Below are 23,061 nucleotides of genomic sequence, written 5' to 3'. Positions count from 1 at the left end.
CTGTGGGTGGAACAGAGATTGTAAGGGGAAGGGTAGCATTGTCTAAAGTCAAAAGGGGAGTTAAGAACCCTGGAAATCTCCTGTAGGTACCCTAGATGCAAGGAGCTAAGTGCACTTACATTTAAGCCTGAGAGAAAACGTCATACTTCATCAAGGGTTACAGGGTCCACCCCTTCACTCACACATCCCTTCTGAACTGAGGGACTTTTGCTCATCTGGGGGCAAGCCATGCCCTCCTCCCCTAGAGAAGCTGCAGGTGCTGCCTCTTCTATCTCTTTACCCTCCCCAGAGGCCACAAACCCATCCTGTCCTGCGTGTCTGCCTTTCCCAGGCATTGTTCTTTCCCCCACCCCCACCCCCACCCCAGCAAAAATAATGCCCAACAAACTTCACTATCCCCTATACAAAAATACCCATTGGCTCAGGGCCCCTCATCCTTAGAGTGGAGAGAATTTTCAATGCCTCAATAAATAGTTAGCAAAAGCTATGGAGCATAAAGCCCTAATTTAGCAATATTCACCCTTCCACCATCCTCTACAATTTCCACCTTTTTTTTCATTGAAAAGAGGGCAAAAAGAATTGGAATTGAATAATTTATAAATAAAAAAAAAAAAAACAAGATACAAAGTTTGTTTTTGTTCATTTGTCCTCAGATTTTAAAAACAAAAGTATTAACCAAAATCTAGTAACACATCAAATCCAAACACAGCAGGCAATTAGAGAATCAAAACTTTCCTGGTTTTATTTTTGGGGGGCGGGGGGGTGGGAACCTTGGTCTGTTTCCATTCCTATTGGTCCAGGCCCGCGTCCTAGGATACATAAGCCTCCGGGGAAGCTGGGGGAGTTGTGCAAACTCAGGGTGTGGTGTGAGCGCCTGTTTGGGACATGTTAGGGCTCATGCGATGATGGTTTTGCCAGCCTTGTTCAATCCCCAAAAACAGGGAAAGGATTAAGGCGAGATGAGCACACAGAATTTAACGGGGGTCAAAAACCCCAGTAACCAAGATACATATTATTTTAATACAATATTTTACAAGATCAAATTAAGGCAAACAAATCCACAAAGAACAATACATCAAAAACTTAAAGGCAGGACTTAAGCTCAATTCAGCTTCCCGCTCATCCTGGTCTAGTCAGACTCTGTATTTAAGATTTTCATATTTTGTTCAACGTGGATTTTTGCAGTAACTCTTTAAAATACTGCATTAATAAAAAGGACTCGGCTGAATTACCGAGTACTCCTTTAGATCTTGCACCTTAAGTGAGTGCCTGTCCCATACTGTTAAGTTCCAGTCCAGCCCCAAGACATACACTTCCCTTATTTTGGAGTCTCATTGCTTCCTTAAAACCAATCTATTTTCAAATAAAAGCCTACGAATTAATAAAAAATTATGAAATCAACAGACTCAGATTTGGAAAATCGGTGACTTTCAAGTTTGTTGGGAGGATGGTTTCTAAACTGTGAGCAGTCCAATGAGGAGAAAGCGCTTGGTGGGCTTTGTCACTGAGGGGAAGACAGGACGACAACTTTCCCAAGCAGAAGGAACACATGCAAATAAAGAGACCCTCCAACACCCCCTGCCATGTCTGCCTTGGATCAAATGTGGGGCATTACATTCCATGGGAATGCTATGAGGGTTACTAACACATACCTCAAAGGAGAAATCCAAAAGCAGAAAAATAGCCCCAATTTACACTCTGGACACTTAAGTACACTTATTTTCCTTCTTCATGCGCACCCAGGAGTGTATACAATTGCATAGTTAATTTTTTTTTCCCAGAAAAAAATATAAAGAAAAAGGAAAATTGGCCCAGGACAGGTCTTCCGGTTTAAAGCTCTTAGAAATGGCTCTGGCCAGAGCACAGGCTGTCCAGACTTGTGCTTTGTGCAAAATGCAAAGAAGCTCGCCCTACTGTGTCCAGATCCCCACTCCCAGACCCTGAACAACAGGGCTGGGTCAGAGAAAGGCAGAAATCCAAACAGATCAGCTCATTGGGAGTAAACTGTGATCTGTGGTTATAGTTCACTAAAATATATTTCTTTAACTACCTTTATTATAAATTGCCCCAACCCCCACCCCATGTTTTAACATCAGTCCTAATATCAAAAATATCTCTTCTTACAAAGTTTTTTTTTTACTTATTATTTTAATAAACTAACCACAGATTAAGGTCAACTATGGCTTAACAAAAGAAGCCGGGATGTTAAATTCATTCTCCAAAAGTAGACAAGAAGGAGAAAGAATCACTTAAATAGGAAAAAAAAATCAGTTTTTAAAATGTTTTTGCTCGTTGGGTCTTTTCCTTTAAAAAAAAAAGTCAATAAAATAAATTGCTTCCTACAGAAACACAGCAGCAGAAGATGGTAGCGCTCTGTTTAGTTTGTGGTTTGGTTTGGACCAGTCTGGCCAAATGTCTGTCTGTCCTGTAACTCCTCCCAAGGTGCATTCATGGTTATTGCTAAGTAGTAAAAAATACCACCTCTGCATTGAGTCACTGGAGAGACGCAACACACAGTCGCTCTGCTCATCACGCTTCTCTTTCCCAGAGGGGACCCCCCCCCTTTTTTTTTTTTTAATAAAATTAAAGTCTTTCTTAAAAAAGAATCACCACCGTCTTAACTTAGCTGAGCTTGGCCCTCAAAAAGAATGAGGAAAAGATAGGGGGCAGTCAGCAACTTCCTCTCAGACTAGAACAGTTGACAAATGACTACTAGAAGGAAATAAAACTCCAGAGGAATCGGATTCCCCTTTTCAGTTGCTCCTTTTCCCATCTCAGTAAACTGGGATTGCAACTACCCCCTCTTCCCAACAAGGGCCCACATGACTGCCTCATCCTTCCAGCTCCTCCGGGAGGAAGAAGTTATCCACCTTAACTTCTACCTCAATCCAAATCAATAGTAAATTTGTCCCGTTTCTCACCTCCCCTCCACACTCCCAACTCCACCACCTTGTGCTTTTTTCCAACCTAAAAGAACTTTGGTCTGTTTTTTCTTTTATTTACTGAGAGCCTCCTTTACCTGTTCCTCCCCCAGGCGTCTGCCCACCTCCCACCCCCACACACCAAACCTTCCCCTGCTACTTTCCCTTGGTCATGGGGTGGCACCCAAGGGGTTAAGAGACAGAAGCACCATCTTTCCCCCCTTGAGCACCCCAGTGCCACCAAGTCAAGCTCTGCAAAGGAACAGTGCAGCCCCCGAGGCAGCGTGCAGCCCTGACCTACGCTTGCCAGCCTGGCACCACTCCAACCGCACACACACTTAAGGGCTTCTGGCCAGGCTCCCACAAACGTTACTGCATTTGCCCCCTCAACATGGAGGCTGGGTCTTGATGAGCCAATCAGCTGAGCTTAACTTTCTTTGTTCAGCCCCCTTGCCCTCCAAGGTTCCACCCACTCAGAACCTGTGCACCAGCAGCTCCCCAGCAGGTTCCCGTTCCCTCCTCCTCAGTTCTTCCCTGTAACAGCAGGAGCAGAAGTTGTTTGTCTCAGGGTGTCCATAGAAGCTGCAGTTCGGTTGTTTGCATTTGGTCTGGGTTGGGGGAAGTCCCTGGGGACCTGCAGCCCATCCATCTGGCTCAGGGGGCTCCCTGTAGCCGTTGCTATAGGAATCAGCCACGCGGAAGGAGGGTGGTAACAGCGCACCCCTGTGAACTCCATCCCTGGAGTGACTGCCCGGCTCCAGGGAAGGGATGCTGTCCTGGTGCGGATAGGGTCGCCCTGGAGGGCACTGTCTGGGGAAGGTGGCATATGGCGGCAGGCCCCCCCCACACGGGCCCCCTGCCAACTGCCTCCGGGGCTCCTGGCAGTGGACACCACCCCCAGAAGGCCTGGGGATGGTGAAGCCCCCAGGGTAGCCAGCAGAGAACGCCCCAGCCTTGGCCTCTGCCGGGGGGCCAGTCAGCTGCTCCTCCCCACCGTCTGGCTCTGGCTTTTTGGCTGGAGGAGGCCCACTCCCTAGCCCTCCATTCAAGATCTTCCTCTCTGCCTCCTTCTGCTTCTGCTCTGCCAGGAATCTCTCCTCGGCATCAGAGAGGTAGCGCTGGATCATCTCCTCCTGATACTGGTGGCGGTGACCCATCTTCAGGGTTCCAACAAAAATGAACTTCCCCTCCCCTTGCATGGCAATCCTCATAATGCTCAGGCTTTGCATCACCTCCTGGCTATACTTGCCCCCTCCATTACCCGCGGCCTCCGAGGTGGGCTTCTCAGATGCCGGCCCATCCCCCGCCGCCTCCTCCTTGCCACCCTTCCAGCTCTTCAGTGAGTTCTTCTTCTTCTTCTCCAGTGTCTCAGTGCCACCGCTCGCCCCTGACCCCGTTCCCGCCCCTCCAGGCTTAGAACCCTTGCTGTGCATGAGGCCGCCCATGTTCTTCTTGAGCTTGCTGCCCAAGGTCTTGCCGAAGCTGCCCAGTTTGTTAGCCACAGAATCCGCTCTCTTCTTGTCCTTCTCCCGGTCCCGCTTTGCCTTCTCCTTCCGCCTGCCGCCCTCATTGCTGGTTGAACTGCTGCCAACTGACTCCTTGTCTGATTCCCCAGACTCAGGAGTAGAGCGGGGCTCGTCTCCAGCGGAGGCTGTGGGGGACTCAGGCTGGGCCAGAGGAGCCTGGAAGAGAGCAGAACAGTGCTGACAGTTATCCCATTGGTCCGGGCTCGGGTGAGTCCCCAGGGCCCTCTCCCGACAGCTACTGCCATATGGACAACCGTGGTGACAGCCAGCTGGAATGGCTGTCAGCTCCAGAGAAGGAGGGCGCTGGCCTCCGCGGCAAGCTCCCAGGCCAACGGAGCTCACGCTCACCTCCCCGTCCACAGTGCGACTCCTGGAGCTCACGCTCACCTCCCTGTCCACAGTGCGACCCTCTCTGTAGTAAGGACACGGCAAGGGAAGCCTGACTGCTCCGTGAGAGCACTGAGCACGGTGCTCTGGGCCGAGGAGGGAGAATGTTTTATACAGGACACCAGGATGTCCTGTACTAGAAACTTCTCTGTGCCATACGCTGCTCGAACTTAATCTCGAGGAACCAGCTCTGCCCACGGGAGGCCCTCAACTTCTGTGCACGCAGCACTGGACCTGGCCAGTTTCTCTTTGCTCTTCAGTTCCCGTTCTAGCTCAGAACTCACATCACCAGGATCTCTAGGCTATTCTAGCTCCTTCTGGTATCCCAAACAAAGGTCTAACTACAGAGGGCTTGGGACAAAATAATAACAATCTCAAGGTCACGAAATAGGCCAGGAAACTTGTCCTAAAGAATGGGCTTTAGTACCAGAAAGCAGACCCTGGCTGGAGAAGAACTGTAGAAAATGGAGGGGCCGCTAACGGGCAGAAAGGCAGGATGAAGCGCTCCTGGGAACTCACTGACGTCTTCCAGCTTCCTAACCTCCAGTCCCAAGCTACCACACAGCAGATTCAGAAAGAGAGCGCCACTGGAGCTCCTCGCTCTCCCGGCTCCGCAAACGAGGCCGCCCAAGGGGCAGGGCGGGAGAAGTCTTCACCTGGCTGTCGGAGGACAGTGGGATCCACTTCACACTCATGTAGCTATGCAACAGATGCAATTTGACCTCTAGGGACAGAATTACACTGTGGAAAGGAGAAGAAAAAAAACCACTTAAAAACCTGCTGTGACCTTCTAAAAACAAAGCAATATAATATACTTGGAAGGGTGGAAGAGGGTTATGTGGCTTGGGTGTCAGACACGGTTGGGCTTCAACAGTGGCTCTACCAATCACTGAGTTTTATGACCTTGAGCAAGTCACTTCAACCTCCCTGTAATCCATCTGGGATGGACAATGGGTACAGATAATAGTATCTATGCTGCAGGGTTGTTTTGAAGACAAAAAATGGTATTTGGAAAGGGTGCATCAGCACAGCATCCAAAAATAGCAAACATTAAACCATAGCCACTATTATTGTGTTGTAAATATTTTTTAGAAGGAAGTTTTGATGAGTTGTTGAGAACTTGTTTTTAAAAACCTATCACACTGGGTTTTTAAATCAAACTCTCAGCTAGGACCAAGTTGCAGGGGCCCAAAGAAGGAAGTGCTGGGTCAGAGCATAAGAGCAGAGCTATTTCATTCATATGCCCTCCCTAGGGAAGCTGTGGAGGGAGGCAGGAGGAGGCTACGCACACTACCGGGAAGCAGGATGGGGGAAAGAGGGTGCTTGGGAGGGAACTGTTTTCTTTTTTTTTTTTTTCCTGGCTGTTTAAATTCCAGAAATGTGAAAACCTAGAGCCAACTATTTCAATTAACTACGTAAAATCCCTGTCACTTGGGCAGTAAGAAGTGTGACTTTATTATCTTGGTTTTCTGACCCCTGTTTTGGGATTCTGGGATGTACTGGTGCAGGCACAAGCTCTCTGTAGAAGACAAGAACAAGGTGAGATCCCAGCATTCCCTTTCTCTTTCAGGACAAAATGCAGCTAGCTGCGTGATGCAAGTCTTGGAGCTCAACCTATTTTCTACCTGTCCATCCTCCCAGAGAAACTGGAGCTGGGGTGCGACTATCCCCCTGCAAGCTGAGGAAAACTCCCCGGGAGCCAGGTGTCATGTGCAGAGGATACCCCAGCTACAAAGTAGATGGAAGAGGAGCTAGGCCTGCCTCACCTGGCCAATCGGACATTGTCGTTGTCATCCTTGCCCCACTCCCAGCCTTTTCCAGGGTCCACAGCAAAGTGCAAGGGCAGCAGTTTATGCTCTGAATCCGTAAGTGGGATCACAGCTGAGAAGGAAGAAACATGCCATCCATGAGTCTTCTTGAGGAAAAAGAAAGGCAACTGAACACAGAGTGACTTCACTAAAATCATGCCACAGGTCTCTAATTGTGCACATTTCCATGTAAATTACCCCTAGCATTAGAAACCACACGTCTTGTGGCACAATCGGTTAGCACATTCAACTGTTAACCAAAAGGTTGATGGTTCAAGTCCACCCAGGGACGCAGCTTTATTTTTGGGGCCGGCACTGTGGCGTAGCAGGTAAAGCCGCTGCCTGCAGTGCCAGCATCCCATATGGGCACCAGTTCAAGTCCCGGCTGTTCCACTTCCCATCCAGGTCTCTGCTATGGCCTGGGAAAGCAGTAGAAGATGGCCCAAATCCTTGGGCCCCTGCACCCACATGGGAGACCTGGAAGAAGCTCCTGGCTCCTGGCTTCGGATTGGTGCAACCCTGGCTGTTGTGGCCATCTGCGGGGTGAACCAGCAGATGGAAGATCTCTCTCTCTGCCTGTACCTCTCTGTAACTCTCTACCTTTCAAATAAATAAATAAATCTTTTTTAAAAAACAAGCAAGCAAACAAAAAAACTAATAGGCTGGGGTGGGAGTTTTGCCTAGTTAGGACACTGGTTAAGATGCCCGTGTTTCATACCTGAGTACCTGAGTTTGATACCCGGCTCTGGTTCCTGACTCCAGCTTCTTGTAATGCAGACCCTGGGGGGCAGCAGTGGCTCCAGTAGTTGAGTTCCCACCTCCCATGTGGGAGACCTAGATCGAGTTTCCAGCTAAGGCCCATCCCAGCCCATGCCACTATGGACACTTCCTGAGTGAAATGGCAGCTTTCTCTCCCTCCCAAATAAATAAAACACAAACAAAACCAATGGGCTATCCTAAACAATTGAGGCCAGTAGTCTATATAACTCCTTCCCCAGTCAGGTAACTAACTTTCAGGATGTTCTTGCTGGTTAAAGTGTATTCAGAGAATCCAAAGCTACAGTTAAGATAGATACAGCAGGGGCCAGCGCAGTGGCACAGCAGGTTAAGTTACCACCACCTGCTACGCTGGCATCCCACATGAGTACTTTTGAGTGCCCCCTGCTCCACTTCTGATCCAGCTCCCTGCTAATGCACTGGGAAAGCAGTGGAAAATGATCCACGTGCTTGGTCCCCGCCACCCATGTGGGAGACCTGGATGGAGTTCTAGGCTCCTGGCTTCAGCTTGGCCCAGCCCTAGCCATTGCAGCCATTTAGGGAGTAAACCAGCAGATGGAAGATATCTCTCTCTCTCTCTCTCTCTCTCTCTCTCTCTGTCTTTCCATCTCTCTCTCTGTAACTAGAGTTGGAGTTACAGAGAGAGACAAATACAGCAAAGCATCATTGGAAAGTCCTAATGACCTTAACACATAAGTTCCTACTCCATCTAGAACAGGGAATATAAGCTATGTTTTCCCAATAATTTTTTTTTCATTTGAAAACTCTGGTGTATCTTTTCATTTTAAAGAAATTATTTTTTATTAAGATTTATTTTTTATTTATTTAAAAGGCAGAGTTACAGAGAGAGGAGAAGAGGCAGAGAGAGAGAGATCTTCCATCCACTTAACCTGCTATGCCACAATGCTGGTATAGCCACAATAGCTGGTTTATCTTTATTAAAAGTGTCAATATGTATTGTCTAGACTTGCATGTCCCCTGATTCTTTCCTCCAACATTAGCCTCATTTCTACTTTTCCAAGTGAAAATAACACAGACCAAAAGATACCAGACAGACACTGCGTTCAGCACCTTGTTCCTTGGAATTCTCCTTCTGCTCCATGGACACGAGTGCAGAGAAATGGGCCTGATCGTAGGCGAGCACCAGAGGGGAGCGGTGACACTGGCTGGCTGGGACCTCCAAGGGCAGATAGATTCCCCCAAAGGGAATAGGGGCAAATGCTGCAGGGAACCAGGAAGATCATCATTAAGGCTATGTGCCTGCCTGGCGGACAATCCCTCCACCCCACTCTGCCAGTGCAGTCCCTATTCATTCCAACTTATTCAGTCATTCTTTGCTACAAACCCTTATCAATGAACTGCAACTGTTTTACTTGGAATCTGAGAATTTTGCTGTGTTCTAATTTATATCTGATTTTTTTCTTCCACAGGCCTGTATATCTCCTTGGCTGCCCTCCTACTGCTTGGTCCAGGGTCTGTAAGTAAGGGTGCTCGGGGTGCAGGGAGATGGCCTGCTGACTCACCTTCTCCTCCGGAGTCCCTCAGCATGGTGTCCGCCACGACGACGATGGGCCTCCTGAGTACATGAGCGAGGACAAAGACATGGAACTCTTCCAGACTCTCGTAGACTGGCTCCTCAGAACTCTCCACCCTAGTGGTGCAGGGAGGAGGGCAGTGAAAGGGATGCAGTGGGACAGAGAAGACAGCCAAACGAGACGCCTGCAGACGGGGCATGCGGAGAGCGGAGGGGAGTACCTGTCCCCTGACCTGGTTTTCCCATGTGAAGGCTGCCACTGACACAGCCGCTTATTTTATACTATCATGGCTGTTCCTATTCTGTTTCACATATGGGGAAATCCAAGAAAAGAGATTTGAAGACTCTGGGTTTAAAACTGTGTTAGGAAACGAAGTAATCTCTCTCTCTCTCTCTCTCTCTCTCTCTCTCTCTCTAAGATTCATTTATTTACTTGAGAGGTAGAGTTACAGAGGAAGAGACAGAGAGAGAGGTCTTCCATCCTCTGGTTCACTCCCCAGATGCCACAACGGTCAGAGCTGCGCCCATCTGAAGCCAGGAGCCAGGAGCTTCCTCTGGGTCTCCCATGTGGATGCAGGGCCCAAGGACTTGGGCCATCTTCCACTGCTTTCCCAGGCCACAGCAGAGAACTGGATGGGAAGTGGAGCAGCCAGGACTGGAACCAGTGCCCACATGGGATGCCGGCACTGCAGACCAGGGCTTTAACCTGCTACGCAGCGACGGCCCCAGTAATCCCCATCTCTTAATATCACCCTGCTGCTCAACAACCTCCTTCAACTCTCTTTACCCAGTAGCACAGTACACAACTGTGTAGCCTCACCCTCATCCTGCTTACTTTGTCCATTATAAATGTCCCACACCACACTCTCTACACCTCGCCAAAAACTAAAAAATATTCTTATATCCCCTTATTTAAGAACAGCCTCAGGGTTGGCACATAGTAGGCTAAGTCTCCGCCTCTGGCACCTGCATCCCATATGGAAGCTGGCTGGTATCCCGGCTGTTCCTCTTCTGATCCAGCTCTCTGCTAATGGCTTGGGAAAGCAGTGGAGGATAGCCCAAGTGCCTGGGTCCCTGCACCTGCGTGGAAGACCCGGAAAAAGCTTCTGGCTCCTGGCTTTGGATCAGCTCAGCTCTGGATTTGGGGAATAAACCAGGGGCTAGAAGATCTTTCTCTCTGTCTCTCCCACTCTCTGCCTATAACTCTACCTCTCAAATAAATAAATAAAACTTTATCACTGTCTACCCAGTTGCTTAACCAGAAATATGTGAAATATTTACTGTTCCTGGTCTCTCACCTTCAATTAATCACTGCCTTTACAAATTCTATCTCCTAGGAATCTCTTGCATGTGTCTCTGGCCTATCTTCAGTCAACCACCCTGTTCACACCCTGTTCACACCATGGCCCTTTCTCCTAGATCTCTACAACTCACTCTAGTCTCACTTCCCTCTACTTCATTATCCGTTCTGGTGCTCAAGTGTTCAAACAGACAAATTTGTTCCTGCCACCTCATATTCAAAATGCAGTGGCTTCCTGCCACTCTTCAACCCCAAGTAATGTTATTCAACAATGGGTATTGGTTATAGATTCTTGGGCCTTACCACACTCCAACTCAACCAGACTTTCCTGAAATTTCAAAATTTTAAGCATATTAAACTAAACTCTCATATATCCATCATCCAACCCCCACAACTGTAAACACATGGTCAGTCTTGTTTCAACTACACCTCAGTCTGTTTTCCTATCACTTCCCACCCCCTCCCCACTGGATTATTTTGAAGCAAATCCTAGACACCATAGTTTTCACCCATATATATTTCAATTTGTATTTCTAAAAAATAAATGACTCCTTTTTAGAACCATAATGCCATTAGTGTCACACTTTAAAAATTTAACAATAGTCAAATATGTAGATGCTGTTTACATTTCCCTATAAATGTCCTATAAATGTCCACATATTTCCATGGGTTGCTGTGTCTCCAGTGTCTTTAAACCTGTAGGTTTCCATTTCATTTTTATTTTCCTTACCATTCACTTCCTGAAGATACTGGGTCACTTGTCCTGCAGTTTCCCAAAGCCTGGCTGGGATACAACTCTAACTCCTCAGCAGAGTACAAGAGAAATCTTAACATGGTATACAAAAATGTGGATTCCCCACCTCTTCTATCATTTTATATCCTGTACTATACATTCTGGTAATACTGGACTATTTGTGGTTCTAAACCACACCATGTTGTAAACACTTCTGCACCCTTGCCACAGCTCCTATCTTCTTCCAACACCCTCTTCCACAGAGCCCTCTAGACACTGGGGCCTACAGACAATACAGCTTCCAGAGCCCAATAAGGACTCCAAGATGATTATTTCCTGTTCCCTGACTTAGCCATACTCACCCACCACAGTTGGCTCCATTAGCACCCAGATGCATTCGGGGTTCACTCGAGGCAAGTTTGATCAGTTCATTCCATTCCTTCTGCCATTCATCCTCTGTGTATACCAGCCCTGACTGTGTGAAAGACAGGTAGAGGACATCAAACAATTAAGAGGCAACACTCATTCCAATTCACTGTTTTCTGAATCTCTATTCTCTTAGTGCTTGGTTTATAATTGTACTACAAAGTCAAATCCCTTTTCCCTCTCATAGTCAAGATCCATAAAAGAATAATCTATGGTCTTTCTCACACTTCTATATCCTCTATTATTTTCTGACTTATTATAATCTGTATTCTATTCCTGCCCTCCACCTACTTCCCCACCCCTCATATACCACTGTACCTAACTGACCCTGACAAAGGACAGCAATGACCTTCTAACTGCCAAATCCAGTTGTCTCTTTGTTATCTTTCCTAGACTTCATGTGGCTCATTTTCCTGTTAGTTTTTTTTTTTTAAAGATTTATTTATTTTATTTGAAAGACAGAGTTATATATAGAGAGGGAAAGACATGGAGAGAGATCTTCCATCTGCTGGTTCAATCCTCAAATGTCCACAATAGCCAGGGCCAGGCCATAGAGCCTGGCCAAGAGCCCATAACAACATCAGGTGTCCCATATTGATGGTAGGAGCCTAGGCACTTAGGCCATCTTCCACTGCTTCTCAGATGCACTAGCAGGGAGTTGGATTGGAAGTGGAGTAGCCAGGACTCGAACCAGAACTCCATTATGGGATGCTAGTATTGGAAGTGGCAGCTTAGCTCTCTGAGCCACAATGAGCCTGTTTACACATTCTCTTTCTTTAGCTTCCATAACACTACTTCCTCCTATTTTTCTGAATTCTGTCTAACAAAAAAAATATGGGTATTGTGGCAATGATTTTAGCCTCAGGGTGATCTCTTCTGCTGCTGTAATAATCCCATTCACTACTAACTATATGCTCATGACTCAGATCTAACTCTACAGCCCACATGTCCTTTGATTTCTTATATTTACATATCCAGCTGCCTATTGAAAGTTGCCACCTGCTCCACACTGCCTCATATTCTAGATCATCAAAGTAAACGCCTGTCTCTATAAAAACACTCTTTTTAAAGTTTCATTTATTTATTTGAGGGACAGAGATAGAGAAAGAGCTCCCATCTACTCCTCAAATGTCCATAAGGCTAGGTCTGGGCCAGGGCCAAAGCCAGGAGTTAGAAATGTAATCCAGGGGCCAGCGCTGTGAAGCAGCAGGTTAATGCCCTTGGGCCTGTGGCACCAGCATCCCATATGGGCACTGGTTCTAGTCCCAGCTGCTCCTCTTCCAGTCCAGCTCTCTGCTATGGCCTGGGAAAGCAGAAGAAGATGGCCCAAGTCCCTGGGCCCCTGTACCCACGTAGGAGACCTGGAAGAAGTCCAGGCTCCTGGTTTCAGATTGACCCAGCTCCAGCTGTTGCAGCCATCTGAGGATGGAAGACCTCTCTGTCTCTACCTCTCTCTGTGACCCTGTCTTTCAAATAAATAAAATAAATCTTAAAAAAAAATAAAATAAAAGAAATGTAATCCAGGTCTTCCATGTGGGTGACAGGAGCCCAGTTACCTATACCATCAGTGCTGCTTCTCAGGGTCTGCATAAGCAGGAAGCTGGAGTCAGGAGCCAGAGTCCACATGGAACCTGGCCACTCCAATATACAATGCATGCATCTGCACCAACATCTTAACTATGAAGCCAGTGCCCACCCACCACGTGGTTTTGTATCTCCCAGTTTCTGCCTGGAGCAGAAACCTAACCACCCACTCAACAATTCCTTAACTTTTAGGACAGAAATCATGTATCAATAGTCTATGAAAGTCGTTCCTCAATCTCCCTGGTAGATCAGTCACTCCTCTCTTTGTGCCCACCCTCCCCAACTGCTATACAGACTTCTCTCACAGAGGTCATACTTGTTACACTTTGCTGCAACTATGTACTTATGTTCATTTTCTCCTACTATTCGTAAAGGCAACAATTGTGTTTTATGCAGTATACCCAGTGCATATTATGTGATCAATAATTAATAAATACATGCTGGTCCGGTGCTGTGGCTCACTTGGCTAATCCTCCACTTGCGGCGCCACAATCCCATATGGGTGCCAGGTTCTAGTCCTGGTTGCTCCTCTTCCAGTCCAGCTCTCTGCTGTGGCCCGGGAGGGCAGTGGATGATGGTCCAAGTGCTTGGGGCCTGCACCCGCGTGGGAGACCAGGGAGAAGCGCCTGGCTCCTGGCTTCAGATCAGTGTAGCTCCCACCGGAGCGGCCATTTGGGGGGTGAACCAATGGAAGGAAGACCTTTCTCTCTGTCTCTCCCTCTCACTGTCTAACTCTACCTGTCACATAAATAAATAAATAAATAAATAAATCTTAAAAAAAGAAATCCTATTTAAAAAAAATACATGCCAAGTGAAATTATTTTTTATTAAAGGAGAGCATATAGTGGCACAAACTATTTTAAAATATCATTGGCTAGGGGGCCGGCACCATGGCATAATAGGTAAAGCTGCCACCTACAGTGCTAGCATTGCATATGGGCACTGATTTGAGTCCTGGCTGCTCCACTTCAGATCTAGCTCTCTGCTATGGCCTGGGAAAGCAGTAGGAGATGACCCAAGTTCTTGTGCCCCTGCATCCACATAGGAGACCTGGAAGAAGCTCCAGGCTCCTGGCTTCGGATTGACCCAGCTCTGGCTGTTGCAGCATTTGGGGAGTGAACCAGTGGATGGAAGACTTGTCTCTTTCTCTCTGCCTCTGCCTTTCTATAACTCTGCCTTTCAAATAAATAAATAAATATTTTAAAGAAAAATCATTGGCTTTAGGATATATGTGATGATTTAGAGAAAAGTTTACCTTATTAATTTTATTTTTGTATTACTTTAGCATTAAAATGAATTTACTGATTCTAAATGCACACTGACAATATAGAAGGAAGCATAGTAGAAACAGAGGGGCATCAGGAACAAATTTTGCAGGATTTTGAGAGCTATTGTTAGTAATACTTGAATAATTTTGAAAGAGACAAAACTACGAGTGTTTTCAATTTTTAAAACACTACTACAAGTTTCATTTCGATCAAACATAAAAAGAGCAAGGCACGGGTTATGTATGGGATGCTCTGGTCACTCTCAGATAGACATCCAGGAAGCTCTGTTTATACTTTTCTCTCACCTATTATCTGCTTCCTGTTTTAATACACACAGCCACTAGGGGGTGTACACTTCCAGCTTAAGCATTTTAAGAAAATGTTTTTAGTTAAGCTTTTCCAAATTTTCAACACAATCAAGGAGACCCAGGAAATCAAAGCTAGATTTGTCTGGTGTTTGGTACTACAGAACTAAAAGAAACTCCTGGGAACATCACCTCCTGTTCTCATACCCACTCCTAAGGTAGGGTATAAGGCTATGCATGGTCTAGGCTAAGACAAGTATATGGGTCCCATTGCCAGTATGGAACTTTCATTGTGCTGAGCAAAAGGAGCCAAACGATTGCCCCTGCACCAGCCACTATTCTCTATGCGTAAATTTCCCCCAGAATTTTTGAGAGGGAAGGGATGACTGACCAAAGACAGAATTTGGCTATTTCTGGGACTCCTGGCTAAATATCATCATAATGTTTTTAAAAATTTTTTAGTATCATCATAATCTAACTCTTAGCTAAAGTAATAACTATAAAGGCAGGCACTGTGGCACAGTTGGTTAAGCTGCAATTCGGCATGTGCACATTCCATACTGGAGCACCAGTTTCAGTGCCAGCTACTCTGTTTCTGATCCAGCTTCCTACTAATGCACCTGGGAAGGCAGCAGATGATGGCCCAAGTACTTGGGCTCCTGCCACCACATGGGAATCTCAGGTGGAATTCCAAGCTCCTGGCTTAGGCCTGGCCCAACCCCAGCTGTTGCAGGCATTTGGGGAGTGTATTAGCAGATGGAACATCTCTGTCCCTCTTTCCTTCATTCCCTATCACTCAGATTTTCAAATAAACAAGTAAATCTTAAAAAATAAAATAAAACAGTGAAAATAGGGGCAGGCCATTTGGCCCAGCAGTCATGATGCCAACTGGGACGTCCTACAACCATGTCAGAGTCCCAGCTCCAACTCCCAATTCCAGCTCCCAGTTAATGCGGATCCTGGGAGGCAGCAAGTGATGGCTCGAAGCAGTCAGGTCCCAGCCACCCACATGAGACACCTGGACTGAGTTTCTCACTCAAGCCTTTGCAGGTATCTGGAGAACAAGCAACAGATGGAAGCCCCCTCCTTGTCTTGTCCCTCTTTCTCTGCATCTCAAACAAACCAAAGGTCAGAAAATCTCCTTACAAATAAAATAATAACAACGATAGCTTTTTCTTGTCTCCAGAGCCTCAGATCTAAGGGAGAAGGAAAAACTCTAAGGTCTGAGGGAGAAGGAAAACCGACTACTAATATGCTTTGGGGTCTAAATTCTAGGCTGGTTTTAGCTCAGGCAAAAGCAGCTTTCCAGAAAGTCTTGCCCAGCTTTTGGAGGGTAATAAAGAACGTCACTTATGTGACCTTGCCCCTGTGTGCTGATTTCTCTGGGGAGTGTTCTAGGGCAAACTGGATGATCAAGGACAGGATTCTGATCTTAACATGGATTCTTTGTTTTTGAGAAACAAGTAACACACTCTACTTACATATTTTAAATCTTCAGGACATAAAATTCTAAATAGCCAAAAATATCTTAGTTCTTTAGTACTATACTATAGTACTCCCAGGTATGATAAACAACAGAAGGAGAAAAGAGAGAAGATGGAAGAGAAATAGAAAATTTTTTCAGAAATATTCCCATATGCAATGCCAGAAACAGCCAGCCATAATAATAGCAAAAAAAAAATAGATATACACAAACAGCAGGAGATACAAACATGGCAGACAGAGAGCCCAAGGAAAAAGAAAGAGGGAGGCCCAACATTTTTATGTGAATGTATGTTATTGGTAAAGGGAAGGAGTTAGCAAACTTTCTCTGTGCAGGCCATATGTAACCACTCTACTCTGCTGTCAAAGAGGAAAGCAGTTACATGCTTCAATACACAAAGTGAGAGGGGCTGTGTTCTAATAAAACTGTTTTTTACAAAACAGTCAGTTTGCCCAACCCCTTTTATGGAGATACAAGGTACAAATCACCCACTACTATCGTCTTATTTAAAAGCAACCCAGCGGGGCTGGGGCTGTGGCACAGCCAGTTAAGCCACAACCCGCAGCACCAGCATCCCATATGGACACTGGTTCAAGTCTCAGCTGCTCTACTTCCAATCCAGCTCCCTGGTAATGGCCTGGAAAAGCAGTGGAAGATGGCCTGTCCAGCCTTTGAGGCCATTTCGGGAGTGAACCAGCAGGTGGAGGATCTCTCTCTTTCTCTGTCTCTCCTGCTCTTTCTCTACCTCTGCCTTTCAAATAAATAAATAAATCTTAAAAAAAAAAATCAGACTAGGGGCCAGCATTGCGGCATAGTGGGTAAAGCTGTTACCTATGACACCAACAATTAGGCCACAACCTGTGATGCCAGCATCCCATATGGGCTGGCTGGTTCGTGTCCTGGCTGCTCCATTTCCATGTTAATTGGGAAAAGCAACAGAAGATGGCCCAAGTGATTGGGCCCCTGCCACCCACATGGGAGACCTAGGGGAAGCTCCTGGCTCCTGGTTTTGGCCTGACCCAGCCCTGGCTGTTGCAGCCATCTGGGGAATGAAGCGGCAGATGGATGATCTCTCTCTCTCTCTCTCTCTCTCTCTCTCTCTCTCTCCCTCTTTCTCTATAACTCTTAACTTTCAAATACATAAAATCTTTTTTTTTTTTAACAGGCAGAGTGGACAGTGAGAAAGAGAGACAGAGAGAAAGGTCTTCCTTTGCCGTTGGTTCACCCTCCAATGGCCGCCGCGGCCGGCGTGCTGCGGCCGGCGCACCGCGCTGATCCGATGGCAGGAGCCAGGTACTTATCCTGGTCTCCCATGGGGTGCAGGGCCCAAGTACTTAGGCCATCCTCCACTGCACTCCCTGGCCACAGCTGGCCTGGAAGAGGGGCAACCGGGTCAGAATCCTGCACCCCGACCGGGGCTAGAACCTGGTGTGCCGGCGCTGCAAGGCGGAGGATTAGCCTAGTGAGCCGCAGCGCAGGCTCAAAATCTTTTTTTTTTTTTTTAAATGGCAGCCTCAACATTTACCAAATCCCTGAGCAGTTCCATTCAAATTCCATTTAACAGGAATTTTTTTTAATTTAAATAAGCTAAAACTGAGTATATGAACAAAAATGACATATATATCCATAAATTTTTTATGCTTTTAACATTTCTATTAGGGTTGAAAATTCAAGTCCTTAAATATTTGTATAGCCTTAATATAAGCAGGAAGGAAGGAAGGAAGGATGGGAGGAAGAGGAAAAGGAAAGAAAGAGAAAGAGAGAAAGATAATTCCTATCTCAAGGAATTATCATATCTCATTCTGCAGACTGCCACTAAGGGCTACTGAGCACTGGGCAGGTACAAAGCACAGTGTCAGACAGCTTGTCCTTAAGTCTCCGCTTTCCCCAAGCCCCTGGAGATACTTCCTTCTGCCAGGCATTAGGTGGCTTTGGGAAACAAACGATTCCCGCCAGGCTCTCCTACCTCTTTATTCTGCTGTGTCTGCTGCCATCTCCAGCGCCTTTTCAGTGCTTCTTTCTCTATTCCCTTCTCCATGAGTGCATACAGAGCTTTCCGGAGCATCAAGTCCCGATCGTGGAAGCCCCACATCCCTGTAGCAAGAAAGCAAGGTGGGAAGATCCCTTACATCAACTCAGCTCCACTTATTAACTGTGATACACAGACCCAGGAAGGAAGGAAACCAGGCTGAAGTCCAGTTTCAAAGAAACTCCAACTGTGATTTAGAGAGGAAGGACTTAATTAAGACAAAAAGGGTATTCTGACTCTGGAGGTTGAAAGTGGGGAATATACCACATCCCACAAGCTCTTAACAGGAAGCCCTTAATCCTGAAGCAATCAGCTTCAAAGCTTGAGGGCTGGCTGGTAAATGTGAACTGTTTTTAAAGGGCAAATAATATTGAGTTGCAAATCAGCTTAAAAATGTAAAGTACATAAGTGTCAAAAAGGACTGCAGAAAATATACACCAAAATAATAAATACATCAAAATAATAAATAGTAAGTAGAAACACACACACAGAGCTTTATACTGCTTGCTCATTGCTGCTCATTGCTTCTAGGGGTTAGCTCTCAGGGTGATGCCCATGTTAACCCTGTGTCCTCCTCACTCTCTGAAAAAGACTGAAAAACCAAAGCTGGGCTCTCTCCTCATGTGCCCACACATACACACTCACACACACATGCACACACGCACACACTCACACACATATGCAGTCAATCTGGCTGTGCACCACCACTACTGCCTGAGATCAAGGTTGGCTGGGTCAAGTTGTACACATGAGATTTGACTCAACTGCTTCCTTTCTACAAGGGAACGGAGGGCTTCTTTCAAGACTCACCAAGAGAGGCTGCGTGCAGAAGGCAGTTCCCATCTCCAGTAGTTGCCAAAGGAAGCAGCCTCTGACAAGTGGGGTCCACACTTACCCACCAGTTCAAACGCCCTGCAAAAACGTAACGGGAGAGAAAAGGAAGGCACAGATTATCCATGAAGACTATCTCACTTCCCCCCTATTTCAACGTCTCCTTTTTTTTTTTTTTTTTTTTTAAGATTTATTTATTTATTTGAAAGGTAGAGAGACAAAGAAAGAGCGGGAAAGACAGAAAGACAGAAAGATCTTCCATCTGTTGCTTCCCCCAAAGCAATCACAACAGCCAGGGCTCAACTGGCTGGTCACAAGCTCACAAGCTAGGAAACTATCCAGCTCTCCCAGGTGAGCGGCAGGGGCCAAGTACTTGGGCCTTCATCCACTGCTTTCCCAGACGCATTACCAGGGAGCTTGATGGGAAGCAGAGCGGCAGGACTTGAACTAGCATTCTGATAAGGGACACCAGTGTCACAAGCAGCTGCTTAACCCACTGCATCACAACACCGATTTCTAAAAAGGTGCTGGAGATGGCATCAAACACAACAACCCCGATTTCTAAAACTGATTCTAAATTAGCCTCTTCTGGGAAGGCTTCCCAGAATAAAACCTTCACTCTCTTAACTCTTCTTTCTTCTTCACTTACATCTTAGTCAGTCAGAACTCTGTGGTCATGTAGGGTTAGATCAGTGGGTCTTAAGTAGGGACAATTTTGTCCCACAGTGAATCTGACAATGTCTGGAGATACATTTATTTCACAACTGGTAAGGGGATGCAACTGACATCTAGTGAAGACCAAGGATGCTTCTAAACATAACATAACACACAAAGTAGCTTACACAGCAAAGAATTTTCTGGCCCAAAATGTCAACAGGGTCAAGGTTAGGAACCTCTGGGTTAAATGATAAGGCCAAGATCAGAGGTTAAAACTGTGTTGGCAGTGTGGTCTGGCTCTGATTACTTCACTCTGGTCAGGAGACCAGTAAACAATATAGTAACAAAGCTCAACATAAAAACATCAGGGAGTCAGCGCTGTGGCATAGCAGGTGAAGCCGCCACATGCAGTGCCGGCATCCCATATGGGTGCCAGTTCTAGTCTCAGCTGCTCCACTTCTGATCCAGCTCTCTGCTATGGCCTGGGAAAGCAGTAAAAGATGACCCAAGTCCTTGGGCCCCTGCATCTGCGTGGGAAGAATCCAGGTTCCTGGCTTCAGATCAGCGCAGCTCCAGCCATTGCTCTCTGCCTCTGCCTCTCTGTAACTCTGTCTTCAAATAAATAAATAAACCTTTAAAAAAAATCATCGGTAAAACAAAAACAACTCAAGGCATGTAGGTGCCCTGTGAATGTCATCTGCATATCTGAGACTCAGCATGTCAGCATCTGTGTGGTGGGACTTTAAGATATGAACAATAGGACAAAGCACATAAAACACCCAAGAAAATGAGTCAATTCTACAGCCATCGCACAATTGCCAACCACCATTTAAATGAGGAAAACATTTCATGAAGGATGCTAGACAGTTTCTTGGACTACTGAAAAGTCTACAGAAAGAAAAACTGGTCTATATATTGACCAGCCTAGATAACACTGACTTTTGATTTTTAGAAAGCTCTAAATAGATGTATATGGTTAACACAGATAGGTACAAAATGAAAAATAAAAGCTTCCTTCCCATGTCCCTACCGCCCACCTCTCTCTCGTAAGAATTCTTTTTTTTAATCTGATTAGCTTTCCTAGAACACCTAGCAGTCTCACTCTCTCACATTAACTAATCTGAATGGCAGCTTAAAACACACACAACTGTAAAGACAAATCAATCTGGAAGGCAAGTTTCATATAAACTTTTAGATTAGTCACTTCTCTGCCCTACCTGCAGCAGTAGTCTTTTCTGTCCACCAGGACCCAGTTATAATTAGTTATATTTTTTTCACATATTGATTTTTAGGTATTGATTCCTAGGCCTTTCACATATATGTCTGGTTTCCCTTCCATCAGATAGGAAATTTCCAGAGCAAAGAATCTGATCTATACCCTTTCTCTAATTTCAAAGAGCACCTAGCTCAATACATGTTTATCTAATTGACTCTTGACTTTGACTGCAATCAGACCACACACACTTAGACCAAAAGCTACCAATCAAGGCCAGCCTGTAGAGAGAAAGCAAGCGAGAGGAAGCACTCACTGACCTGCCTGTTCCAAGGCAACCAGCATGGACTGCTCAATGAGGTCTCTCTCTATGAAGCTGCGGAAGTCTTCATTATACACAGTGAGATCTGGAAGCTGGAAGGCACAGATGGGCATTTCCAGGGGGTGCTCACTGCTCCCCCCACCCCCACCATTGGAGGAGACATGGGACCGGGCCAGGGAGACAATGCTGGAGCTGGCGTGGGAGATGCCCCTAGACAGGCGTTTCTCTGCAATGAGAAATGGAGTCACCTTAGAATACACACGGCCCACTCAGAGAGCTTTCCACTGACGTCTGGCGGCTACCTCTCAACAGGGTTTCCAGTCAGGGAAAAACTGAGACTATCTGGCTACTGGATTTCACAACCCTTTTCTGTCAAACCAAATATACTTGGGGAAATCTGGAAAATAGCATTTTTGTAGGCACTCACACTGGCACCAAACATTCATTCCTCCTACCCTTACTTGGAATTTGCCTCACATTCCTTTGCATCTCCTCATAATTCCATTTCCCAACATAAGGTGCCCATTCATTTAAAAACCCAGTCATTGTGTGGTGGGAAGAAGAGGGGATAAGGGAAATAAATGGGGCTTCACGCAGCTACACTTAGTCAGGTGATCTCTGGTAACTCTCAGAGTCTTGGAGAATATAAAAAGGACTTCTGGCATAGAAAGGAAAATTAATGACCAATCCTGCACATTTGGGAACTATCTTCTTCTTAATAGTAATATTTATATTATCTACTGCAACTCTTCTTAACACCCATACTTTTCAGAAATTTATAGGGACAGGCAATTGTTAATATACTGCAGAGGAAACCAGTACAAATGATTTCATTAGTTTTGAATACACAGCACTTGCAATTTCCCAGCAGACATGACACTGAGATCACAGTTTGCCCAGTGTACCGTGGTAAATCATTTGTATGGCTTGAGTTATATAATGATTATTAAAGGGAAGCAAGAGCTCAAAATCATATTAGGTAGTCATTCTCAATCCAGTATTTGCCAGAGATGATGTACAAAATCACACAAGAACTGTCTGAAGTTATTTCATAGCGATGTTCTTTCAGAAATATTTTTTAAGCATTTCAAAGTACCATGTGCCCTTGGTTAAAAAAATCAAAATACCATCAAAAGGTATAAAATGATTGTACAAAAAAAGTCTCCTTCTCACTGAGAATCCCTCATCTCTTCCCCAGAGGCAACCTCCTGCATCCTTCTAGAAGTTTTTATGCACACAGAAACAGATCTTTTAAAATCATCTTTCAAAACACAAACAGGAGCATGCTACATTCACTGTACTGGATCTTTACCTTTCTGAAAAGATTTCAGAGATTTTTTTCCAAGACAGTATTATCAAATTCCATCTAATTCTAACGACTGCAGAATATTTGTAAATATGGATACCTGCTATTTATTTAACCATTCTTTTTTTTTTTTTTTTTTTTTTTTTTTTTTTGACAGGCAGAGTGGACAGTGAGAGAGAGAGACAGAGAGAAAGGTCTTCCTTTGCCGTTGGTTCACCCTCCAATGGCCACCGCGGCCGGCGCGCTGTGGCCGGCGCACTGCGCTGATCCGATAGCAGGAGCCAGGAGCCAGGTGCTTTTCCTGGTCTCCCATGGGGTGCAGGGCCCAAGCACCTGGGCCATCCTCCACTGCACTCCCTGGCCACAGCAGAGGGCTGGCCTGGAAGAGGGGCAACCGGGACAGAATCCGGCGCCCTGACCGGGACTAGAACCCGGTGTGCCGGCGCCGCTAGGCGGAGGATTAGCCTAGTGAGCCGCGGCGCCGGCTATTTAACCATTCTTAATAAAGGACATTAAAAACTGTTCAAGCTTTAATTACTGTAATAATGCCTTAGTGAATACCCTTGTACACTGCATGTGTGTATGTTTATGTATGTATTTATCTACTGAAAGGAAGTATACACACATATATACACATGCACACATACATAT

General features: G+C 45.9%; 1 protein-coding gene across 6 annotated transcripts in view; it reads right to left on the bottom strand.

Annotated features, from left to right (window-relative positions):
* Positions 1 to 716: 716 nt before the first annotated feature.
* The window catches only part of OTUD7B (OTU deubiquitinase 7B), a 67,580-nt gene continuing 45,235 nt past the window's right edge, over positions 717 to 23,061 (bottom strand). For 3 of the 6 annotated variants that reach the window (XM_051858712.3, XM_017345918.4, XM_051858714.3), the window contains 9 exons: positions 21,103 to 21,330; positions 18,892 to 18,993; positions 18,019 to 18,146; positions 11,349 to 11,461; positions 8,943 to 9,070; positions 8,491 to 8,640; positions 6,601 to 6,715; positions 5,491 to 5,575; positions 717 to 4,603 (listed from right to left, as the gene is read on the bottom strand). In XM_051858712.3, the coding sequence (XP_051714672.1) occupies positions 3,395 to 4,603; positions 5,491 to 5,575; positions 6,601 to 6,715; positions 8,491 to 8,640; positions 8,943 to 9,070; positions 11,349 to 11,461; positions 18,019 to 18,146; positions 18,892 to 18,993; positions 21,103 to 21,330 (2,258 nt within the window). In that variant the 3' untranslated portion in view covers positions 717 to 3,394. The remainder of the gene's footprint in view (positions 4,604 to 5,490; positions 5,576 to 6,600; positions 6,716 to 8,490; positions 8,641 to 8,942; positions 9,071 to 11,348; positions 11,462 to 18,018; positions 18,147 to 18,891; positions 18,994 to 21,102; positions 21,331 to 23,061) is intronic. The other 3 variants (XM_070077757.2, XM_070077758.2, XM_089300009.1) reach the window with 1 other exon arrangement.

Source organism: Oryctolagus cuniculus, chromosome 7 (genome assembly GCF_051225735.1).
Source record: "Oryctolagus cuniculus isolate XC-2025 breed Fujian yellow rabbit chromosome 7, ASM5122573v1, whole genome shotgun sequence".
Taxonomy (NCBI): Eukaryota; Metazoa; Chordata; class Mammalia; order Lagomorpha; family Leporidae; genus Oryctolagus; species Oryctolagus cuniculus.
The sequence above is the reverse complement of the archived record's forward strand: the minus strand, read 5'-3'. Positions and strand labels throughout refer to the sequence as shown.